The sequence below is a fragment of the Procambarus clarkii genome, chromosome 40 (genome assembly GCF_040958095.1).
Source record: "Procambarus clarkii isolate CNS0578487 chromosome 40, FALCON_Pclarkii_2.0, whole genome shotgun sequence".
Classification (NCBI taxonomy): domain Eukaryota; kingdom Metazoa; phylum Arthropoda; class Malacostraca; order Decapoda; family Cambaridae; genus Procambarus; species Procambarus clarkii.
In genome coordinates this window covers 23,268,806-23,294,228 of record NC_091189.1, presented here as the reverse complement: position 1 = coordinate 23,294,228, position 25,423 = coordinate 23,268,806, and the positions used below count along the sequence as shown (strand labels likewise).

The 25,423-nt window shown below is 45.8% G+C and overlaps 1 protein-coding gene across 1 annotated transcript in view; it reads right to left on the bottom strand.

Moving 5' to 3' along the window:
- The window catches only part of GEFmeso (Guanine nucleotide exchange factor in mesoderm), a 75,190-nt gene that overhangs the window by 12,302 nt on the left and 37,465 nt on the right, over positions 1 to 25,423 (bottom strand). Inside the window, exons 5-10 of the mRNA XM_069338498.1 lie at positions 10,049 to 10,130; positions 7,265 to 7,411; positions 6,973 to 7,081; positions 2,681 to 2,797; positions 2,247 to 2,559; positions 1,694 to 1,849 (exon numbers count right to left, since the gene is read on the bottom strand). Of these exons, the coding sequence (XP_069194599.1) occupies positions 1,694 to 1,849; positions 2,247 to 2,559; positions 2,681 to 2,797; positions 6,973 to 7,081; positions 7,265 to 7,411; positions 10,049 to 10,130 (924 nt within the window). The remainder of the gene's footprint in view (positions 1 to 1,693; positions 1,850 to 2,246; positions 2,560 to 2,680; positions 2,798 to 6,972; positions 7,082 to 7,264; positions 7,412 to 10,048; positions 10,131 to 25,423) is intronic.

Sequence of the window (25,423 nt, the reverse complement as noted above, 5' to 3'; positions counted from 1 at the left end):
CACACCCCAGAAGTGACTCGAACCCATACTCCCAGAAGCAACGCAACTGGTATGTACAAGACGCCTTAATCCACTTGACCATCACGACCGGACATAATGAGGTGATAGCCGAGGCTATATGAACCACCCCACCGCCGGCACTCGGATAGTTATCTTGGGCATAGCATTTTACCAAATCACCTCATTCTTTGGGGCACACGTGAGGAACACAAATGCGAACAAGCCTGAATGGTCCCCAGGACATATGCAACTGAAAACTCACACCCCAGAAGTGACTCGAACCCATACTCCCAGAAGCAACGCAACTGGTATGTACAAGACGCCTTAATCCACTTGACCATCACGACCGGACATAATTGTACATACCAGTTGCTTTGCTTCTGGGAGTATGGGTTCGAGTCACTTCTGGGGTGTGAGTTTTCAGTTGCATATGTCTTGGGGACCATTCAGGCTTGTTCGCATTTGTGTTCCTCACGTATGCCCCAAAGAATGAGGTGATTTGGTAAAATGCTATGCCCAAGATAACTATCCGAGTGCCGGCGGTGGGGTGGTTCATATAGCCTCGGCTATCACCTCATTATGTCCGGTCGTGATGGTCAAGTGGATTAAGGCGTCTTGTACATACCAGTTGCGTTGCTTCTGGGAGTATGGGTTCGAGTCACTTCTGGGGTGTGAGTTTTCAGTTATATATATATATATATATATATATATATCTTGCTCTACCTCTATATCTCTCTCTCAATAATTATATAATAAAGCATTTGAACTGCTGAATAAGTCTACAGGCAACACAGTCCATATTTCAAATTTGACGATGTAAACAGCACTAGAGTGGGGGGGGGTGTTAGGTGCTTCTGAAAGTGTGGTGCTGCAGCCGCCTGCTCCTGCCACCCCCCCCCCCACCCCTTCACCCCTTCACTTGCCTTCATGTGTGACAGTTGGCCGATGGTGACCTAACACCTGGCCTCCCACAGACAGACAGACAGACAGACAGACAGACAGACAGACAGACAGACAGACAGACAGACAGACAGACAGACACACGCGCGACATATGCGAGGCTGGCTAACATCAGAACAGCATTCAGGAACCTGTGTAAGTAATCATTCAGAATCTTGTATACCACATATGTAAGACCAATCCTGGAGTATGCGGCCCCAGCATGGAGCCCGTACCTTGTCAAGCACAAGACGAAGCTGGAAAAAGTTCAAAGGTATGCTACTAGACTAGTCCCAGAACTAAGAGGCATGAGTTATGAGGAAAGGCTGCGGGAAATGCACCTTATAACACTGGAAGACAGAATAGTAGAGTAGACATGATCACTACCTACAAAATTCTCACGGGAATCGACCGGGTAGACAAGGATAAACTATTCAACACTGGTGGTACGCAAACAAGGGGACACAGGTGGAAACTGAGTACCCACATGAGCCACAGGGACGTTAGAAGGAACTTTTTCAGTGTCAGAGTAGTTAACAGATGGAATGCATTAGGCAGTGATGTGGTGGAGGCTGACTCCATACACAGTTTCAAATGTAGATATGACAGAGCCCAGTAGGCTCGGGAATCTGTACACCTGTTGATTGACAGTTGAGAGGTGGGACCAAAGAGACAAAACTCAAGCCCCGCAAGCACAAATAGGCGAGTACACTCTTATTGATATATAGGAAATATCAGGATAAAATTAGCATACCATTATGTGGGTTTTGTACATGAGAATATTTTCTTCCTTCTTTTTGGCTATGAGGATCATTTTCTCAAACAGAAATATATGTCGAAGACCCTTAGCGCCACACATCCTGAAGGTGCCTTCTGCCGCTAACTCCCCGAACGTCGTCAGATCTTCAAACTGTTGGGAAAAAGATGATTGGACATTGTAAAATAAGGATATCTTAGTTTTAAGGATCGCACTATATGTGTTGCACATATAGTGCAACACATACAGTGCGTTACACACTGATAACAAATAATATTGGATACCAACTGGAGAAGTTTAGATTTAGGAAAGTCATGGGTAAATACCGAATCGGAAATAGGATTTATGGAACAAGTTACCGGGTAACATAACAGACATTAGATGGCTACATTGTTTCAAGTGTAGGTTAGACATGTATATGAAAGAGTTTAGGTGGGTATTAATTGGAGCTGCCTCTTATGGGTCACTATAAGACTTCTGCAGTTTCATTTATTTCATTTGAGTAATAAAACTATTATAACAGTAAAAGTCTGAAATAAAACAGACTTGCCTGCCAGCCATATAGAAGAGACTGAATTTCCTGGACTCTAACTGCATGTTCATGTCTCCTCTTCATATCATTTATATGATGGGCCATGCCAGTCATGGCAGAGAGTGCATTCCAGATCTCAGAGTACCCGCTCCAGTCCTTCTCGAAGTGCTTGACAATGTTGCCGAGAAGCAAGTGATACTTGAGAATACGCTGCACGGGCTTGAGGAGGTATGACCCCAGAGGCAAGGTGTGACTGAGAGCAAGTTGTCGCTCACGGAAGGCCCTGACCGAAGCCTCGCCGCGCATCAGTTCAGTCAGTACACACACTGTCCTGCAACATCAACCCCCAATTACCTCCACCCATTTGTAACATATAACATGATATAGGAATTTTTCACTAAAAATTAATAGCAACAGTAAGTTATTACAAGTCCAAATGTTTATATAGTTACCTGGGATAATTGGTGCAATATTGAGAGTATATAGCAAAGCCATTATTGTTGTGGACGAAACAACGGGCGACGGCTACCGGGTCCACGCCACACGCCTCCAACTCTGACAGAAACCCTCTGAAAAGATGAGAGCAGTTTTTTGTTTTTGTGTTTACACATGTTGGTACAGGAGTTGACGACTTCTGACTCCTGTTAGCCGGCTGAGAGCTTTCCCTTCCCATATGGTAAAACTAGTAATGTAAGGCTTAGTAGATAAGCATTACCCTACTAGTTTGACACACAGGCGGGTACAGTGCCCAAGACTTTAAATATTTTTGTTATATTTTGCCCCGAAAGTCGAGTTTATTGGGCAGCGCCATTCATGCTATCAGTGAACATGCCGGCATAGCAGCATGTACAACAAACACTCCCCAATAGGAAGAAAACTCGCTGGGTTGTTCATCCTGTCACTTGTACCCAGACACAGCGGGGACTTGCTTAACTGTCTCAAGTAAACAGTCCAAAAACAAGAATATTAATATTTACGAACCCCCTAAACTTACGTTATCTTGTGGGTGCAAAGTGGAGGAATCTTTTAAGAACAGTATCTATATTTGATAAAGTGTTTTCCTAACTCAAAGGTGTAGAGTTTATTATTCTACACATATTTCTAATGTCTCTTAGATGAGTATAATCTCTCAGGTAATGGTCAAGGCAGTGTCCGTCACTCTCACCACAGATTCTGCAGCTCCGCTGCTGTTTCTATCTTGAATCTCCATGGCTATTTGTATCCAAGATGAATTCTTGTTATTACTGATTCTCTCCCACGGCCACTTTCCTTCATCCATAATGACTGGGATCGCAAATTACAACCATATTGTACCAGCGTACATATTCGCTGGTTTTTTTGTTCTACACTCCTTTCCTCAATTACCTTGGTCCAGTGATGTTGCCTGATAGTACCTTTAACTTGTAGAAGTCTTGGGTATGATGTATTCAATGTGGTCTCCTTCAGCGCCCTCAGCAGCCAGCACAGCTGCCCATAGATTCCAACGCAGGAGGGAACCCACAGAAATTTGACCACTCTTTCCCGATTAGTTGGTACTCTCACAGCTCTCTTAATTTCAGCGAATATCACTTGGTTTTCTGCCTATTTGTTCCCCATGGCTGTGTAATGCTGCTTTTGAATCAGTGCAGATCACTGCACCTTTAGTGTTTCAAGGAATGTTAACACCAAAACAATAGCAGTCAGCTCTGCTTGCGTTGAAGAGGCATAGTTCTCAATACATGCTTTTTCTTCATTTCCGTTTTGAAAGACATTATTCCTAATTACAGCTCTCCAGCTCTGTCATTAGTAGGATTTGATGACCCATCAGAGTAGATTTGAACTAATTAATTTCTGGTTTCTTTATAAATCTCTTCAAGATACGTATGCTTCATTTCTTGTGATATGTTGGAATTTTTCGTTGTCATCTTGTTTGTAATAATGTTACATTGATCATCCTCCCAGGGAGGAAACCTTTCTACAAGCATGAGTTCACGAGCGTGCTCGAGCAGGTGAAGATCTTCCAGGTAGCAGACTGATCATAGATGCCATTTTTTGCTTTTCCTGTTTTCTCCTGTGAGCAGCACAGAAGTTTTTTGTGCTTTTTTTTATCATAGAAGTTTTTTTTGTTTCAGTATACCCGTTTTTTGTTGGCAATATCATTGTAGTGGGGATCTGTGGCTATCTTAATTGCAAGTTTATCATTCAGTTCCTTAATTCTGCTTTTAACACTGAGGAGGGACAACTCCTCCCGTAAAATCAATGTTTTGGCATTTTTTTTTTACTTCAAGAATTATTAACGTGGCTTCCATTTGCACAACTTCAAGCCTTTTCATATCGTTTTGGGAGTAAGTGCACAAGACTGGTGGGCTGTGACGGAGCCACAGGTCTGTGGCTGGCTGGTGCACGGCGGTCACTCCTCGTTGCTTTGTGGCTCATAATAGCAACTTGGTGGTTCGTTGTGGTGAGCAGGGCATGCGGATGCTTGTATGTGGCCTGTGCTTATAGTGTGATAGCCGACAAAGTATTTGTTCACTGATTGACGAACATAATTGAATCAACAATATGCACACCATATTTTTGAGTACAGCGGTGATCCACTGGTTTTGTTGTATAAATGTATCAAACTACGCACTATTGAGTAGTATTACAGCAGGAAAGCTGTGAGAAATCAGTCAGACATTGAAATGGTTGGGTAGTTGTCTCTTGGTGCTCCGTCACAATGGTCTGTGACGGAGCGCACATAGGCTGTGTATATCATCTTAATTAAGCCCGGCAACACAAGCCCCAGGCCCAATCCAGGTCATGGTTTTCAGAGCCCCGCCAGAGACGTCTTTTACAGGTTCCTATAAGTTAGTCGAGCTCCTCTCTCTTTCCCTTGTTAGAGCCGACAGTGACGCTAAGGTGCCGACAGTGACGCTAAGGTGCCGATAGTGGTCAACCCATTCTAGTGTTTCACCATTAATTTGCAGTAAGCCTTAGGCCTTGGGGACGAAACGTCCTCAACCTATTCTCAAACTTTAAATGGGTGAGATGCCGAGCTTGCTTGAACGCTGAAGCTTCGGCGACTAATCTGAGTATCTAGTGGGCCATTTTTGGTAAGCAGAACTGGCGCTGTTAGTTTTACACACAGGAGCAGACGACTTCTGACTTGTTAGCAGGCTGAGAGCTTTCCCTTCCTATAGCTCATTACACTGTTACTTTCCCCTGGAACACGACCCGCCAATCGGCTAAGAAACAGGTACCCAATTATTACCGGGTGAACAGAGGCTAAGAGTTGAGGCTTGTCACCCAGTCAATCCTCTCTGGCCAGGACTCAAACCCACACCAAATAACTCAAATATTATTCATCATTCAAAATCAAATAGCTTTTAGCAGGCTGCTAGTATGTAGGCCTAAATATATTGCACCGTGCACAGTCAAACCACAAGAACTTAATAGAGGTATATCTATAAGTAAAGAGAGGGGTACCCCCTCTTAAAGAGAGGTCCTTAAAGATCCTTAAAGAGGGTTTGTACTCCCCTCTTTACTTTTTATAAGAAAGTAAAGAGGGGGGGTACAATAGAATCGAACTTGTGAGCCAGGGCTTCCAAGGCACACAGACTACTGACTGAACCATGGTGAGCTAAAATAAAAATTTCTAGAGATATTTTAGCTCTTGGTTGAGTGTGTGTGTGTCTGGGGAGGCGGGGGAGGCGGGGGGCGCTCGTTCACTCCCAGGGTGTGGCCTGTGTCTGGGGAGGCCAGGGAGGCGGGGGGCGCTCGTTCACTCCCAGGGTGTGGCCTCAGTACTGCCCCTTCTTATTGGGTTCATATCCCGAGTGTAATCACCCACAACTACACACCCATACACAGAAAAATATTTAAAGTTTGCAATGTCATCCACACAATGGCTAAAATGTACGCAGCTTTAAGACAAATTACCCATAGACCATTAGTGTTTTAATGAATTATTGTTGATCTTTATCTTTACTTTATATTTCAGCTGATCTTGCAAATGCAATATTATATATATATATATATATATATATATATATATATATATATATATATGTCGTACCTAGTAGCCAGAACTCACTTCTCAGCCTACTATGCAAGGCCCGATTTGCCTAATAAGCCAAGTTTTCATGAATTAATTGTTTTTCGACTACCTAACCTACCTAACCTAACCTAACCTAACTTTTTCGGCTACCTAACCTAACCTAACCTATAAAGATAGGTTAGGTTAAGTTAGGTAGGGTTGGTTAGGTTCGGTCATATATCTACGTTAATTTTAACTCCAATAAAAAAAATTACCTCATACATAATGAAATGGGTAGCTTTATCATTTCATAAGAAAAAATTAGAGAAAATATATTAATTCAGGAAAACTTGGCTTATTAGGCAAATCGGGCCTTGCATAGTAGGCTGAGAAGTGCATTCTGGCTACTAGGTACGACATACATATATATATATATATATATATATATATATATATATATATATATATATATATATATATATATATATATATATATATATAGTGAGGGTGCCACCTCTGGTGCCAATGTGGGGACCCATAGCCTCGGAGAAGAAAATAAAAAGTATTCAGAGGAGACCTTGTGGTTTCTCACTGAACACTAATATTATCTTCTCCTACCACCCCCATTCTTTTGTATGTACACACACACATATATATATATATATATATATATATATATATATATATATATATATATATATATATATATATATATGAATAAAGTGGTGACTAGCGCGTGTTACTCACCTGTTGAAGGCATAGATCTGCTCTATGTTAGAGAAGAGATCATCAACATGATGCTGGGAGATGCCGGACTCCGGGTGAAGTCTCCAGTACTCGAGGTAACCCTGAAATATAAAGTATTATTTAATACACGCCCCAGTACGCCAAGTAGCCATACAACAATATACACTGCCAGACTTACGACTCCAATACTCCACATTAATTTTACAACAATTAAAATAACGGAATATACGTCTCCAGACCGACAACCAGAGCCCAACTCCATAGTCTCCTGAGACTGATGGATGACTCCTACCACTACTACTACTACTACTACTACTACTACTACTACTACTACTACTACTACTACTACTACTACTACTACTACTACGACTACTACACATAACCTTGCAACAATTAGAATACCGTAATATACGCCTCCAGTAGGCTACTTCACGCAGCCCTAGAAAGTAATCCATCAATATACGCCATGAAAACTGCACGTAGACCTGACTACGCCTCCAAATATGCGTATTTCAATTCAATGTTTACCCAAAATTATGTGGTACAAAGAACATATTAGTAATGTACAATGGTAAGGACAGGAGTTGCACATACTATGAAGCCATTAGTATGTAAAGCGTTTCGGACAAAACATAAAATTGACACAAAAACGCTGACCTTGAGGGGACCCGGATGACTGTCCTGATCGATACCCGTTTCAGCGTTCAAGAGTAAACTTGAGAAACACCTTCCAACGACAGAATGCGAACAACGGCGACAAACAGCATAGTTGACCAGACCATCAACCAAGAAGTTTAGTCAGAGACCGGGCCGCGGTGACAGTGATCCCCGGAACCACCAGACAGTAGAGCAAGAGGAACCATACAAGGAAGGTGCTAAGTAGCTCTAGTCCATCAACCTGTCCTCCCGATTAATGCGCCCCCAATTGTGACGGTGTCGACTACTGTCCCAGCTAGTGAGTGTGGTGGTGGGGGGATGGTGGTGGTCAGCATACCTGGAACATACCTAGAGAGGGTTTCGAGAGTTCTTCTACTCCCCGAGCACGGCCCGACCACTGTCACACTTATCGAATGCCCTTTGTAAAGTCTGTGTATACAACATCTGCATTTTGTGTGGTAGGTGGTGGTCGTGGGTGATGGGTGGTGGTCGTGGGTGGTGGTCGTGGGTGGTGGGTGGTGGTCGTGGGTGGTGGTCGTGGGCGGTGGGTGGTGGTGGGCAACCCGTTCTCGCAAATTTAATAAGTCAATATTGACTTATTAGTTGCGTGCATAGGTGACATACTAAACATAATAGTTTCCCTTGAAAAGCTTCATAGAAAACACCGACCTTACCTAACCTACTTAGTATGTTAAAATAAGCATCTTATAGCTTCGTAATTACAATTGTTACTTAACCTATTATAAGTATAGGTTAGGTAATAATTGTAATTACGAAGCAATAAGATGCTTATCTTAACATACTAAGTAGGTTAGGTAAGGTCGGTGTTTTCTATGAAGCTTTTCAAGGGAAACTATTATGTTTAGTATGTCACATATGCACGCAACTAATAAGTCAATATTGACTTATTAAATTTGCGAGAACGGGTTGTGGTGGGAGATGGTGGTGGGTGGTGGTTGTGGGCGGTGGGTGGTGGTTGTGGGCGGTGGGTGGTGGTGGTGGGTGGTGGTTGTGGGCGGTGGGTGGTGGTGATGGGTGGTGGTAATGAGGAAGAGTGGATATGCGGGTGGTGTTACCTTTCTGAGCACGATGGGTGGTCATGGGGCCAGCGGGACCGTCTTCCCGCCCACCCGTCGACCACACTCACTCTGGTTTTCGCCCTCCTGGGCTGAGGTATGCTGGTGATATATTGGATTTGTACCCAAGATTGACCATGTAATGTATCAACTATATATCAACTATACATACAATGTATGTATGTGATGTAACTATATAACCTGAGCTTGTAAAAGCACCTTAATCACCTTCAGTGGTTAAGTGCTTAATAACACACTAGTTTCTCTATCAGCTATCTTACCCTCTCAGAGTAGGAGAGCCATAAATGTAAGTGTATGTATGTATATGTGTGCGTATATATATATGTATGTATGTGCATAAAGTATATGTGGAAACTGATCAGAATTATATTTCACCATTGTAAATGCACATTAATGATACTATGTAAAGAACACATCGAACACTTTATGTAGGGCAGACGTAACTCTGTGTATCTATGTATTTACGTATGTAGGTTAGCTTAGCATTTTAAAAGCACTACATTCACCTTCTGTGGTTGATTCTTCAATAAATCCCTGAACTATATGTTTAACAGCTCTCTCACCCTGTCCATGGAGGACAGAAGAAAATGTATATATGCTCATGGTTAGTATTGTAAATGTGTGGCCACGTCTGTGGTAGAAAATAATAAAAAACAAAAAAAACTCACTCTGGTTTAAATTTGGCCCGAAGAGCGAGTTTATTGGTCGCGTCACTCATCCTATGAGTGACCATACTAGCGTCACTCGTCCTGTGAGTGACCATACCAGCGTCACTCATCCTGTGAGTGACCATACCAGCGTCACTCATCCTGTGAGTGACCATTCCAGCGTCACTCATCCTGTGAGTGACCATACCAGCGTCACTCATCCTGTGAGTGACCATACCGGCGTCACTCATCCTGTGAGTGACCATACCAGCGTCACTCATCCTGCGAGTGACCATTCCAGCGTCACTCATCCTGTGAGTGACCATAGCAGCGTCACTCATCCTGTGAGTGACCATACCACCATAGCAGCGTGAACATACTTCATACATTACATACATACATGTGAAAGATCTGGGAATTATGATGTCTGACGACCTGACATTTAGTGAACATAACCGAGCAAATATAGCGGCGGCCAGGAACATGACAGGATGGATTATGAGAACGTTCATATCCAGAGACCACACAGCAATGTTAATATTATTTATATCACTGGTGGTGTTCCCTTAAATTGCGGTTACCTTGCCATGATTTCGGGGCTCAACGTCCCGGAAATCATGGCAAGTATCACTATTATTATAACATCTTTTGTTTGAAAAGTTTTTGTTATCCAACCTGTCATTTTTCTTCCAGTTGTGATGGCTACTTTACTGAGTCCCGTCTTGTGGATTGCTCGGTACTCACTTAGGAGAGATCTCTGTATTAGAGGGAATACAGAGAACATATACGGCACACATAGACGCGATAAAACATCTAAAATATTGTGGCCGTCTTTAAGCTCTCAAAATGTACTCTCTGGGAAGGAGACGAGAAAGGTGTCAAATAATATATACATGGAAGATACTGGAGGGCCAGGTCCCAAATTTGCACAGTAGAATAACAACATACTGGAGCGAAAGGTATGGAAGGAAATGCAGAATAGAACCAGTGAGGAGTAGAGGTGCCATAGGTACAATCAGAGAACACTGAACATCAGAGGTCCACAGCTGTTCAACACCCTCCCAGCAAGCATTAGAAATATTGCCGGAACAAAGGTGGGTGTATTCAAGAGGCACTTAGACAGGTTCTTGCAAGAAGTGCCGGTGTAACCAGGCTGTAGTGGATATGTGGGCCTGCGGGCCGCTCCATGTCTGTTGAACCAAGCTCTCACAAGTCGAGCCTGGCCTCGAACGGGGCTCGGGGAGTAAAAGAATTCCCAGAACCCTCTCTAGATATGCTCCAGGTATGCTCCAGGTATGCTCCAGGTATAGCACCATAGCAGCGCCACTCGTTTGACAGTCCGCTGACATCGGCACCGTAGACAACACCTTATAAGTAACTGTCTCTTCAACGCAGACTAAACTTCAAGCTGTATTAGTGAGCTTAAAGGAAGTAGTAAATATGCCTATTTCTTATTGAGAGTAGTGAAGCGTTGGAGTCCTTATACAGGACAAGACCAGTATATGAGTATGTCGTGAAGCAGAGCAGGGTGACCATTAAGACACTAACATATATGGGTACAAAGTACGAGTCATGTGGCTCCCCTCACACGCGGGAACACTGGTGAACATCGCAGTGATGAGACAGCGACGAGGACCACGGGGAAAAAACTCTTGTCTATGGTGTATGTCAGATAAGTGTGAAAGCACTAAAGACAAGAATTAAGGTGATCCAAGAGGAGGATGAAGAAGTGAAGCTGGCGGTAATGGTAGAGAGCAGTAACACACCTGAGCATTATGCCCTCATGTGAAGAACTCCTTCACATATGGTAAGAGAAAGTTTACCTGGAATATATGGTATTGATGTCTATGCCACACAGACAGTATGCGAATTATGACCGAAATATGTAGGAATTATGAATACGAATATGTAGGAATTATGAATACGAATATGTAGGAATTATGGGGCAGTAGGAATTATGGACCAATAAGAGCTGCCTCGTATGGACCAATAGGAGCTGCCTCGTATGGACCAATAGGAGCTGCCTCGTATGGACCAATAGGAGCTGCCTCGTATGGACCAATAGGAGCTGCCTCGTATGAGCCAATAGGAGCTGCCTCGTATGGACCAATAGGAGCTGCCTCGTATGGACCAATAGGAGCTACCTCGTATGGACCAATAGGAGCTGCCTCGTATGGACCAATAGGAGCTGCCTCGTATGGACCAATAGGAGCTGCCTCGTATGGACCAATAGGAGCTACCTCGTATGGACCAATAGGAGCTGCCTCGTATGGACCAATAGGAGCTGCCTCGTATGGACCAATAGGAGCTGCCTCGTATGGACCAATAGGAGCTACCTCGTATGGACCAATAGGAGCTGCCTCGTATGGACCAATAGGAGCTGCCTCGTATGGACCAATAGGAGCTGCCTCGTATGGACCAATAGGAGCTGCCTCGTATGGACCAATAGGAGCTGCCTCGTATGGACCAATAGGAGCTGCCTCGTATGAGCCAGTTGGCCTTCTCCAATTTCCTATATTTTTCGGTTGTTATAAGTAAAAAGGAACTGATGAAACTACAGGAGTTTTGGTCCATACAGGGCAGCTACTTAGCCTATGGTGGAGAGTATTTGTATGTCGCTACACCTCCTAACCCTTCACTGTGGGTGGTTGTGAGGGGGGGGGGGTGAGGGCGTTGTTTATCTGCGGTTGAGTGACCAAGGTCGCCACAGGTTGACGGATAGCTGACCGCCCCACACCCACAACAGCTCTGTTGTTTAGTGTGGCTTGTGTATAACGTACCTGTGTGTGGGGGCGGGGAGCACACCCACGGCCTCTCCAGAGATCACAACGTCTCTAAACTGGTGTACTAAACTGCCACAATCTAACCTAGGAGTTGTTAATAGAAAACGGGACACTGTTTTACACTATTTTCACACTTGCACTATTCGAGAGGACGTGGGTGAGGGTGGGTGAGTGAGGGTGGGTGGGTTGTGAGGGAGGGTGGGTGAGTGAGGGGTACAGGCACCACTGTACCTACAGTCATGTCCTCACAACTGATACAATTTCAACCACAATGTAGTTTATCTGTAATTTAATTGTAGTCAACCTTTAATCTACTGGTTTACCTACAGTTTACCTTTAGTCTACTTGAAGTTTACCTGTAGCCTGCATGTTTACCTGTAATATACCTGTTTACCTGTAATCTACCTGTTTACCTATAGTCTACCTGTAATCTATATGTAGTTTAGCTGTTATAGTCTACCCGTTGCTTACCTGTAATTTACCAAACGCTTACCTGTAGTCGATATCCAGAGTTGTCTGGTCAACAAATCTTGAGGTATTCTAACATATTGAACAATGAACCCGTTGAGAGCGGGGGTTCTGTGTGTGTGTGTCTGTACTCACCTATGTAGGCTTGCGGGATCGAGCCTAAGCTCTTGACCCCGCCTTCTGATGGAGTGAAGGCGGGGTTAGAGTTAAGTGTTTGGGTCAAGTGACCGTGTGAGGACCACAAGTGCCTATTGTTAGTCCTGTAAAGATAACAGGGACATCTTACGGCGCTGTGGGCGTGGGGTGCTGTGGGCGTGGGGCGCTGTGGGCGTGGGGGCCGGACGGGCGGGGTCAGCCCCTAACAATCGACACGCCCTTGTCCTTTTCCACCTGGGTGGTTCCCCCCCCCCCCTTCCCCCTTCCCACATTCCATCCACCACGTGGGTGCCCCCCCACCCCCCAGCCCCCCAACCCCCCACCAACTTAGTGCTCAAGTCCTAGCTTGTGTTCTCTTCAAGTCCTCGTTATTCAGGTATTTTAAGTTGTTAGCGACTCGTGTTTTCTTTCCATTTCCTGTTATAACCAGGAACTTGATAAACACTCCTTAGGACACGAGAGGCCGTTGTAAGTCACACGCCAGACTGCGAACAGCGGCCACTGACAGCCTGGTTGACCATCAGCCAGGAGGTGGTCTGGGACACTGGGACACTTTCACCTTCACCTTCTGCACCATAATACACGTTGTATCAGAGGACACGTGTACCCCAGTGATAAATTCCAGGTACTCAGGTACGGCAAAAATGAGGATCTGAAACATAATACAGGGTACAAAACACAATCGAATCTTCCCATAGTAGGAAAACAGCATGTCAAGGATTTGGGAATAATGATGTCCGACGACCTAACGTTTAGGGAGCATAACCAAGCAAATATTGCGTCAGCCAGAAAAATGATCGGATGGATTACGAGAACTTTCAAATCCAGGGATCCCATCACAATGGTTGTACTCTTCAAGTCACTTGTGTTGTCCCGTCTTGAGTACTGCTCAGTACTCACTTCCCCCTTCAGAGCAGGAGAGATTGCTGAAATAGAGGGAATACAGAGAACATATACGGCACGCATAGACGAGATAAAGCACCTAAATTATTGGGATCGTCTCAAAGCTTTCAAATGTACTCACTAGAAAGGAGACGAGAGAGATACAAAATAATATACACATGGAAGATACTGGAGGGACAGGTCCCAAATCTACACAGTAAAATAACAACGTACTGGAGTGAACGATATGGAAGGAAATGCAGAATAGAACCAGTGAAGAGCAGAGGTGCCATAGGCACAATCAGAGAACACTGTATAAACATCAGAGGTCCGCGGTTGTTCAACGTCCTCCCAGCGAGCATAAGAAATATTGCCGGAACAACCGTGGACATCTTCAAGGAAAAACTAGATCGTTTTCTCCAAGGAGTGCCGGACCAACCGGGCTGTGGTGGGTATGTGGGCCTGCGGGCCGCTCCAAGGAACAGCCTGGTGGACCAAACTCTCACAAGTCAAGCCTGGCCTCGGGCCGGGCTTGGGGAGCAGAAGAACTCCCAGAACCCCATCAACCAGGTAATCGGGTGATCCCACGACTGTTATGATACCCGGTAAATTGTCCCACAAATCAAGAACCCTGTTTCCAAACCAGTATTTACCCAGGTCTTTCCTGAATCCACACTCGTCCAATTTGTATTCATTGTTAAGTGTTCCGACCCCAACATGAGAAACACAGATACAAGCTGTAATTGCAACCATGACAAGTTGCAGCTGCCAGCAACAGTCACGGTCACTATCCTGCCATCAACTCCGGCAACCATGGAAATATTGTTCGGAGAGCGAGAGACTGTAACCCTGGCTAATGTGCTCTCTACCTCCCTCCTTCCTGTTCCCTCTATCTCCTTCCCTCTTGTTTCCTCTGCTTTCCTCCCTCCCTCCTTCCCATTGTCCTTCCCAGTAGGTAAATATGTTCAAGTAACATTTAGTCAACGTTACTGAATTTAAATCAACGTTGAATTAACGTTATTCACGTTCATTCTACGTCGATAACCCGTAAAATGTGTTTAACAATCTACGGACAATCAACCCCACATTTCATCCTTAATACGAGTCGCTAGGATTCAGAATACTTGCCGTTCCGTCTCAGAGAAGGGCACGGGGGATCGGCCTTCTTAAGAAGGGACATAGGGGTCGGCCCCTCACCCAGCCTATGATGATGGAAGTTCCTCAAACTCGAACATTATCGCTTATACATATAGAAATATCTGATTTGCATACGGAACAACAGCCCGACTGAAAGATGGTCTTACTAAAGGTGACTACCACCAAGAAGAAGATGACTGAAGGTGACTACCACCAAGAAGAAGATGACTGAAGGTGACTACCACCAAGAAGAAGATGACTGAAGGTGACTACCACCAAGAAGAAGATGACTGAAGGTGACTACCACCAAGAAGAAGATGACTAAAGGTGACTACCACCAAGAAGAAGATGACTAAAGGTGACTACCACCAAGAAGAAGATGACTAAAGGTGACTACCACCAAGAAGAAGATGACTAAAGGTGACTACCACCAAGAAGAAGATGACTGAAGGTGACTACCACCAAGAAGAAGATGACTGAAGGTGACTACCACCAAGAAGAAGATGACTAAAGGTGACTACCACCAAGAAGAAGATGACTGAAGGTGACTACCACCAAGAAGAAGATGACTGAAGGTGACTACCACCAAGAAGAAGATGACTGAAGGTGACTACCACCAAGAAGAAGATGACTAAAGGTGACTACCACCAAGAAGAAGATGACTGAAGGTGACTACCACCAAGAAGAAGATGACTGAAGGTGACTACCACCAAGAAGAAGATGACTGAAGGTGACTACCACCAAGAAGAGCATACATTAGTCACACACTGACTCCTTGTGCTGCGATTTACGAAATTTTACACTTTACTGATTTTTACACAGGAGGATACAGAGCCGACGACTGCTGACTCATGTAAGCAGACTGAGAGCTTTCCCTTCCCATAGCTCATGGTAAGCCTTATCCTACTAGTCTTCCCTGAAACACGACCCGCCATATGATTAACAACCAGGTACTCTAATTCTGCTGGATGAATAGGGGCGAACAGTCGAAGACTGACATATAGATCATCCTCCCTGCGCCGGGACTCGAACCCAGATCAAATCATTCGCAAGGCGCCGGAAATATTACCTCTAGAGAAAGTGCTAAGCCAGTATGACTATATACCACCGGGAAAGGATATGTGGATAAGGAGCTGGGATATGAAGACGGAGTACGTGAAGGTGCCCAACCACTTGGACTATCCGGGAACAAACGCCGACCCTGCAAGGAGCGAGGCCGTCACCCTATCCACCAGTGCAAGTGGTCGTACAGTTTTTGTTATGTTTGGAGGCGAGAGGGAAGATTGTAAAGGAGCATAATAGAGGAGGTAAGAGAGGCTCAGGACTCAGGTGAGGGGACCACAAGAGGAACTTTCACTTGAAGCCCCACCACACTTGAGGGTTAAGGCCTCCAGTCACACTATATTTGTGGCGAGAGTCATGTGTGCACGCCTGTGGTGGCGGTCACCGCCCCTACTGGGCACATGCTGCTCCTTTATCACCATCCATGTATGCCCAACCACTTGGGCTGGACGGTAGAGCGACGGTCTCACTTCATGCAGGTCGGTGTTTAATCCCCGACCGTCCAAGTGGTTGGGCACCATTCCTTCCCACCGTCCCATCCCAAATCCTTATCCTGATCCCTCCCCAGTACTATATAGTGGTAATGTCTTGCCGCTTTCCCTTGATGGTTGCCTTCCGTTGCATGGTGCCGGGAGGCAGGTTAACACAAACACTTCATCAATCGGTAACAATCCAGATGAACCAACTACAAAAACACGGTAATCCACTATGAATCCGATTTCTCCCACGTAATCCCCCACCATCCACAGAGACGACCTCTGCTCCCACGCAAGTCGACACAACCCACAGCGACAATAGCTACCTCCTGCGCAAGTCCACACCTGCTTGATACCTTCTTGATAGGGTTCTGAGAGCTTGGTCCACCAGGCTGTTGCTTGGAGCGGCCCGCAGGCCCACATACCCACCACAGCCCGGTTGGTCCGGCACTCCTTGAAGAAAACTAGATAGTTTTCTCTTGAAGATGTCCACGGTTGTTCCGGCAATATTTCTTATGCTCGCTGGGAGGACGTTGAACAACCGCGGACCTCTGATGTTTATACAGTGTTCTCTGATTGTGCCTATGGCACCTCTGCTCTTCACTGGTTCTATTCTGCATTTTCTTCCATATCGTTCACTCCAGTACGTTGTTATTTTACTGTGTAGATTTAGCACTACTGGCACTCCAGTATTTTCCACGCGAGATATTTAGTATCTCTCTCGTCTCCTTTCTAGTGAGTACATTTGGAGAGCTTTGAGACGATCCCAATAATTTAGATGCTTTATCTCGTCTATGCGTTCCGTATATGTTCTCTGTATTCCCTCTATTTCAGCAATCTCTCCTGCTCTGAAGGGGGAAGTGAGTACTGAGCAGTACTCGAGACGGGACAACACAAGTGACTTGAAGAGAACAACCATTGTGATGGGATCCCTGGATTTGAACGTTCTCTTAATCCATCCTATCATTTTTCTCTCTGCCGCAATATTTGCTTGGTTATGCTCCCTAAACGTTAGGTCGTCGGACATTATTATTCCCAAATCCTTTACATGATGCTTTCCTACTATGGGCAGATTTGATTGTGTTTTGTACCTGTATTATGTTTCAGGTCTTCATTTTTCTCCTCATTCTCCCACGCAAGCCCTGACCTCCCACAGGGACGACCTCCCCTCCCACGTGTAACACACACAAGAAAGGGCCAGTTGGGATTCCACGAGATGTTATGATTGAAATGGAATGAGAGAATTGTGCCAGAAAGAGATTAATGAAGGGCTTAGAGAGAAGGGGCAGCCAAAGGGGGGAGGGGAGGGAGGGAGGCAAGGAAAGAGGGAGGGAGGGAGGGGCTAGAATATCTAACGGGGTGGAGGGGGAGGGCGCCAGTTGGTCTGCAGGAAAGGCAACCTTCCCAAAGTGGACCTGTCCAGCGCCATGCCCCTTAATTCTGCTTGGTTGGTTACAACTGTCTGATCTCTCTCTCTCTCTCTCTCTCTCTCTCTCTCTCTCTCTCTCTCTCTAAATCTAAATCTAGGGTTGTCTCTCTTTTCACTCTCCTCTTTTTTTTTACAAAGACACGGGTTCATTAGGGCTGTCAAGTGAAGTATCTAGTGAAACTGCAAGCAAGAGCTGTCATCCTGCCTCAGTTCATCTGATGCCTGCCCCAAGATTTTGTTTAATGATCTTTATTTAAATCTAAGTGACAATTATATCAGGTTAGATCCATACAGCCTGGGCCACCTGGGCTATATGGGTCTCGAATCCTGGACTCCAGGCGTGTGAGGCCCAACATTTTTTATAAGGAAGAGAATAAGCCCATAGCCAAGTGTGTGCCAGAGCCTTCATGTGACCCGTTGACCTGCTGTCCCGTGTATCAACCTGTTGGGTGAACAGGTTCCAGATGCGAGTCAGCCTAGAAATGAATGATCGCTGATGGAGTGAAGTTCTTGAGAACGGCAGTTCCGGCATGAGACTGTTGAAGATTGAGAGTGTTGTTCTACGGGTTGTTCTGCCAACTACTGGTTGTCCACGGAGTTGGGCCAGGTAAAGAACTTTGAGAATGCCTTGTACCTAACATTTAGTCTACCAACGTCACGACGGTGTTACAGGCTTAGATATTCAGACGGTTCCCACCAGACTTGGTCAAGACTAGAGAAGAGCCTTCTGTACGGCTCTCCACTTTGTCTAACATTCTGATGAATGATGGAGGGCAGGCAATCCAGGAGAGGGGTACATACTCAAAGATAGGAGCAAACTTGTGCTTCATAATGTAAGGTTTTGCAGCCCCTACTGTCAAGCAAGTGTGTGATTCTCTGTAGGGTTAGTGGACCTGGTGGACCAAACTCTGGGGAATTGAAGAACTCCCAGCACCCCATCAACCAGGTATCGTCCAGGGTTGTATCCTTGCTGGCTTTTGAGCTAGGTTAAGCGTGTGATTATTCATTGTCATAGGAGAGTCAAACTTCATGCCCAGTTTGTCAATTTCATCTCTTAACTCTAGATTTGCAAGCCTGTCTGATTTACAATGTAGAGTCCAGTTACGATCATCACCTGAGTTTTCTCACCGGCAAATGTGACCTGCCATCTTCTACCCCAGGTAGAAATCGCTGAAAGTCGGCGAATGGCGAGTCTTGTAGCAGTTGGCATTTCTTGCTCTCCAAATGTAAGGCTTAGCGTGCAGTCGTCAGCACAGGCTTGGGCTTCAGCAATGAGATGAGGTAGATCGTTGAAACACATTCCACAGCAGAGGGCCAAGCACTCTACCCTGTGGAACGCTGCCACCAATTGAGTGGCTTTCGAAACCTGCTCCATTGAGGACTACCTTTAGAGTCCGTCCTTGAAAGTAGTCTTTTATTGTTTAATGATGTTCCTAAGACGGAGCCTCAGATGCCTAGTGCTTGAAGCTTCACTACTAATCCAGAGTGCCAGACCCGACCAAAGGCTCCTGCTGTGTCTAGAGCAACAACACAGCTGATCTTGGAGTCATCCAGTGACTGATGCCACTTAGTGGAGAGATTGAACAAGAGATCAGCAGCAGATCGACCCTTCCTAAAACCAGACTGTGGATCACATAGTAGCCGATAATGGTAACAAAATTATATCATTTGCTGAGCGATTAGTGATTCTAGGATTATACGAGAGCAGTGACACTGGTCTGTAGTTATTAACTACTGAGCGGCTCTTGTTGATGTGTTCTCGTTCTCGTTCTCGTTCTCTCTCTCTCTCTCTCTCTCTCTCTCTCTCTCTCTCTCTCTCTCTCTCTCTCCCTCCCTCTCACTCTCCCTCTCCCTCTCTCTCTCTCTCTCTCAATCTCCCTCTCTCTGGCATGGTAGACGCGCCTCTCCCACGCCGCCTCTCAGCAGCGCCACCAGGCACTGTGCCACTTCTCCCATGACACTCCTCAAGTACTGATGTCACCCCGTGACAGGTGACGTCCGCTGTCATCCTGATGGTGGTGGTGGGGGGTAGAGGGCGTGGTGGTGGTAGAGGTGGTGGTGGTGGTAGAGGGGGTGGTGGTGGTGGTGGTGGTAGAGGGGGGTGGTGGTGGTAGAGGGGGGTGGTGGTGGTAGAGGGGGGTGGTGGTGGTGGTGGTAGAGGGGGTGGTGGTGGTGGTGGTAGAGGGGGTGGTGGTAGAGGGGGTGGTGGTGGTGGTGGTGGTAGAGGGGGGTGGTGGTGGTAGAGGGGGGTGGTGGTGGTAGAGGGGGGTGGTGGTGGTGGTGGTAGAGGGGGTGGTGGTGGTGGTGGTAGAGGGGGTGGTGGTAGAGGGGGTGGTGGTGGTGGTGGTGGTAGAGGGGGGGTGGTGGTGGTAGAGGGGGGTGGTGGTGGTGGTGGTAGAGGGGGTGGTGGTGGTGGTGGTAGAGGGGGTGGTGGTAGAGGGGGTGGTGGTAGAGGGGGTGGTGGTGGTAGAGGGGGTGATGGTAGAGGGGGTGGTGGTAGAGGGGGTGGTGGTGGTGGTGGTAGAGGGGGGTGGTGATAGAGGGGGGTGGTGATAGAGGGGGGTGGTGGTGGTGATAGAGGGGGGTGGTGGTGGTGGTAGAGGGGGGTGGTGGTGGTAGAGGTGTAACAGACTAGGCTGTTGTAAGAATTATCCAGAGTGGTTTATCGACAAAAGAGAATGGGAAGCTGAGCCGCATGGTGACCTGACCCCCAGGGGAATTCGCGGTGGAAATAACCGACGCTTTGTTCATAACTGTGTATAATGAATCATCCTATAGTATTCAGTAATTTAGAGAAAATTAGCCTTTATTCATTTTGCATTAAAATTGTATTGTATAATAGTACTGGATACAATATCAAGAGTATTCTAATTATTGAGTTTAAGTCACCATCAGTGACGTCACGAATCGGATCTAACTTTTAAAGCGGAGTGACCGGCGGTCATAGGTCAGCAGGGTTGACATGTCTAATATTTCTCAAAGTTTTAATAACCATTTTTGTGATCGGGAACAGCTTTGCCGTTAGATGTTTGTGTAATCTAATTAAAGTAAAATAATTCAACCAGTCTGGATCAATTAAGTACAACAGAGTTTAATTGTTATAACTTAACCTTGCTAAAGTAACTGGGTAAGCGATGCGGAAGGATACAATACTCTGTCTGGGGTAGTCCAGACAAGGAAAAAATCAGTGTGATCTGCCGAGCAGCTGGGAGAGGTCAAAACATCTTACCTCTCCCCAAGAACAGCCCCAACACCCAGAGCTGTGGTCGCCCAAGGTATAGTTGCTATTGTTAAGTATAGAAATAGTCTCATTTGCCACTCAGGTCAAGTAGGGAGTGTTAAAGTGATAGGGAGTGAACATATTTAGATTTTGTTTTAGTTTTCGTTTAATAAATTAAATTTGTTATTAATTTGCATTTTATTGTTTCCATGTGTTTTATGTGTATACTTGTCCTGGTCACGTGGTCCACACGAGGCAGAGTTGCATTGGGCGCCGATTCTAACATCGAATCGGAATTATCATTACCGTGTAATTTATTCCACACTCAAGGTCATCGTTTATAGTGGGGATCAAGCCCCTAGGTTGATTAATTAGCGTGATCGATCCAGACCTCGATCATTGCTCGTGTATTACTGGTCTGGTGGTGGCAGCAGAGGTGACTCTAGGGTTTTGTTCAGAGCTTAGGTCACGTCATACTGGGTGTAGAATCCTAAGTCGGTCAATCGTCTTAGGACCACGTGGCGTGGAGTTGGCTTTGGTAAAAGTTTTGGAGTCCCTTGGTTTAGAAATAAAAGTAAGAATACGGGTAGAGGGCAAAGAAAGAAGGAAGTAAAGTGAGTGGAACCCGAACCCGTGTTACAGAGGGTGGTGGTGGTAGAGGGGGTGGTGGTAGAGGGGGGTGGTGGTGGTAGAGGGTGGTGGTGGTAGAGGGTGGTGGTGGTAGAGGGTGGTGGTGGTAGAGGGGGTGGTGGTAGAGGGGGGTGGTGGTGGTAGAGGGTGGTGGTGGTAGAGGGGGTGGTGGTGGTGGTGGTGGTAGAGGGGGGTGGTGATGTAACACTGTAAAAGTGTTTGGGTTAGTTTATTTAAAATATATATAGAGTACACGAGTCACAGACAAGGATCTGAGAGGCGCCAGTTGTCTGCCTGAGATCTCACACCTCTAACCGTTAATGACCCCAAGTGACCTGAGGTCAGATCATGATAATTTCACCTTGCTTCCGCTAAGCGTATAATTGGAGCCGGGTAGCCTTCAAACATGCCGACGTTTAAGGAGTGGCTTGGTAGTGCCGGAGGCTATCTACTTGTGGGCGGAGTTAGCTACTAGGTTCCCCAATATAAACTCGGAGAGCTATCCAGCAGGAAGCATTAACAGACAGAACGGCAGTCAGGATTGCAGAGGAGACGGCCTAGCAGGGAGGCTGTCGGCCGGCAGGGCGGGAGTCTCCGTCAACTACAGACCCCCCCCCCTCTATCCAGCTATAGGCAGACACACTTGGTGAGTTGAGCAGTAAGGTGACTTGGTCGTGTTTACAAGTGTTGTGTGATGATCAGGGGCAGTCAAGTTGTAGGGTTCTCGAATTCTTGGATGATGACTCACTTTGCATATTAAACTGGAACATTTTAATTGAATTGCTAAATTATGATACTTAGTATGTGAAATACATGAACTTATTATTTAAATCGTCTTTGTTCCCTAGAGCTTTGAGTTGAGGTGAGAAAGCCTCGGTGGTTACTAGATTCAAGATATTAATGAGTACTTGTTTGGAGTTGATACATGGTAATAACATCTTTTGAGAATATTTTGATACAGGCAAGTTCCATTCCTTGTCTTGTATGTATTGATCATGAATGGATGGTGGCAGCATTTCGTCTTCTACTATCTACTCTTCTACGTCTACTATCTACTCTTCTACTATCTACTCTTCTACTTCTACCTATCTACACCTCCCCCTCCACCCTTCTCTAAACTCTCACTTTCAACTAATGACCCTCCTCGCTCCTCCCACCTCTCTGCCTCTCACCCCAAACCCTCACTAATTACTTCACTATTCATTTCTTTCCTTTCGTTTTCTCTTATACGTTTGGGGCAGTGATTCTGTATTCTAGAGTTCTCTTTAGAGTTTCGGGTAGCCGATCCAGTTACGGCGCCTTGTAGTCTTAGCCCCTAGGTAGTCAAATACCTAGGTTACAAGGTGTTGAACGAGATAGGTTGCCTTAGGAACTCTGGGAGTGCTCTAGAATAGTTAGCTAACTGGGGACGGGATAACGGACTAGAGAGAGCTGTTTCCCCCGGCCTCGTTAGTTAACTGGGGGGTGGAATAATGGACAAGATAGAGCTATTTCCCCCACCCCCCGTTACAATGATGGCAGCGGTGTTGAACAATGTTGTAGGTAGTTGGTGTTCTTTTAACATTGTTCAGTCCCACGTGTCTTTTGCCGCTCAGGCGCTATCAGGGAGATCTTGACAGGTGTTTAATATTCGCGAGTTAGCGAGCTTTTTTCAGTTTAGGAGATAGTGATTCTCTGGTGTTGTGTTTAGGGATTTTGTGAGTTTTGTGGTGTTCAGGGAATGTTTACCAGAACTTGCGTGTGTAGTGATTAATGTTAGTGATAAGATTTGGCGATTTGGGAACCTAGCGGTTGGCGGGTAGTGCAGGTCAGCTGAGTGTGACAGGTGACCTCGCATGTCCCACGGGGACACCCAGCCACCGCTGGTCTCCAGGTCAGTGGGGAGTGGCAGGTGTAGTTTTTAAATAGTTTAAGTAGTGGTTCTGCTCAGATTATTGCGATCGACTGTTTTACTCCATTTGAACGCAATAACCCGAGGTGTACTGGTATTGTACAGCATGCTAGGGGGAGGCTTAGTATGTCAGTAGACTTCACGTTGGGGACGCTCGACGTTAGATAGTCTGGTCACAGGTGTGGCAACAGTTTTGAGTTGTTTACCGGCAGAGAAGCTAGGGAGACACTCTGGGTCACGTAGGTGGCTGTAGGTTAAGGGTGGGAGTAATGGTTAATTATGTACTTAAGATTAGGAACGGTACAGTTAAGTTTAGGCTAGTGTTTTGTCTATTAGTGTTGATTTTTTTTTGTGACAAGTTAAAGGTAGTGATGACCTTATTCTCTCTTCTCTAACTTTCCTCTGTTACTGTCTTATGTTCCACCAAGTCAATATCATTCAGTGTTAATTGGATTATTTTAAAAATTTAAGTGTAGTTGTTGCCAGGAGGAGAGCGGTATGACTGGACTGTGTAACCCTATACAAACTACAGGGTCACATAACATATCTTGGGAGCACGATATTGTCGCCTTTCTGTTCACCCACAGGTGGGAGCCAGAAGAGAGGAGAGACGCACATACAAAAGAGGGAGACGGCTGCTGTGTACCACACTCACGGGCGTTAATCACCACCACCACGACCAGCCCACTACCTGGAGGTCATGGCTCCACCACCATCACCACCCCAGGGGACCCCAAGATGCAGCCCTCTCGGTCAGTCAACATTGGTCTACCCAGTGGACCCCAGGTCGTTCTGCAGACGACCCCAGACGACCCAGTAATGATGGAAGAGGAGCAACAACGACTCCAGTCTGTCCCACCAACATCGGTCTACCCAGGATGGACCCCAGGACGGACAGACCCCCAATGGACCCCAGGTCGCTTGTCTAAGACCCATGGGAGGAGGAAGAGAGAAGAAAGAAGAGAGAAGAAAGAAGAAAGAAGAAAGAAGAAAGAAGAAAGAAGAGAGAAGAAATAGAGAGAAGAAAGAAGAGAAGATAAGACAAGCTGAGTGAGACATGATACCTAGTGTCCCTTGCTGGTGTCAGCATCATTGCATGGAGCGTAATTGCAAGACAGGATCGTTTGCCTTGACTGGCCGCCCCTCCTGCAAGCAGGTAGCTCTGTTGAGTGATTCTTCCTGTGTCATGCAGACTTGATGTGGCTGTCAGAAGTAGCTCTCTGAAGGAGGCGTGCTGGAGCAACAGGGAGGAAGAAGAGTAGGATGGGATTTCTACTGTTGGCAACTATATGAAGGTCTCGAAACTTGTAGTCCCTATAGCTGTGAAAAACCCCAATATACGTCTCTCATGGTGACTGACGTAGGGCCAATTACAGATCAGCTGGGACAACCGAATTCCACGGTCCTGTGCGCAGTTCAAGTAGTAACGGCTTTCGGGTTGACCAAGGGTTGTTGTGCGTTAACGACGGAGAAGCGACGGAGGCAGTTGTGTTGAAGAAATGTGGTACAGGATTATCTACAAGACCAAGCAGTGACGTCGCCCAGCCAGAGACAATGGACGTCTGTCTACATATTTCATTTTTTAGAGTAGGATGATGTATATTTGTTTAGCTAGGATGTATTCTTTTCGTTAATAAAGTTGTCGCACACAGCTAGCTTGCTTTAGCAGTGTTGCAAAAACTTTATTTTCGGGGAGAAGGGGAGATGTAACACTGTAAAAGTGTTTGGGTTAGTTTATTTAAAATATATATAGAGTACACGAGTCACAGACAAGGATCTGAGAGGCGCCAGTTGTCTGCCTGAGATCTCACACCTCTAACCGTTAATGACCCCAAGTGACCTGAGGTCAGATCATGATAATTTCACCTTGCTTCCGCTAAGCGTATAATTGGAGCCGGGTAGCCTTCAAACATGCC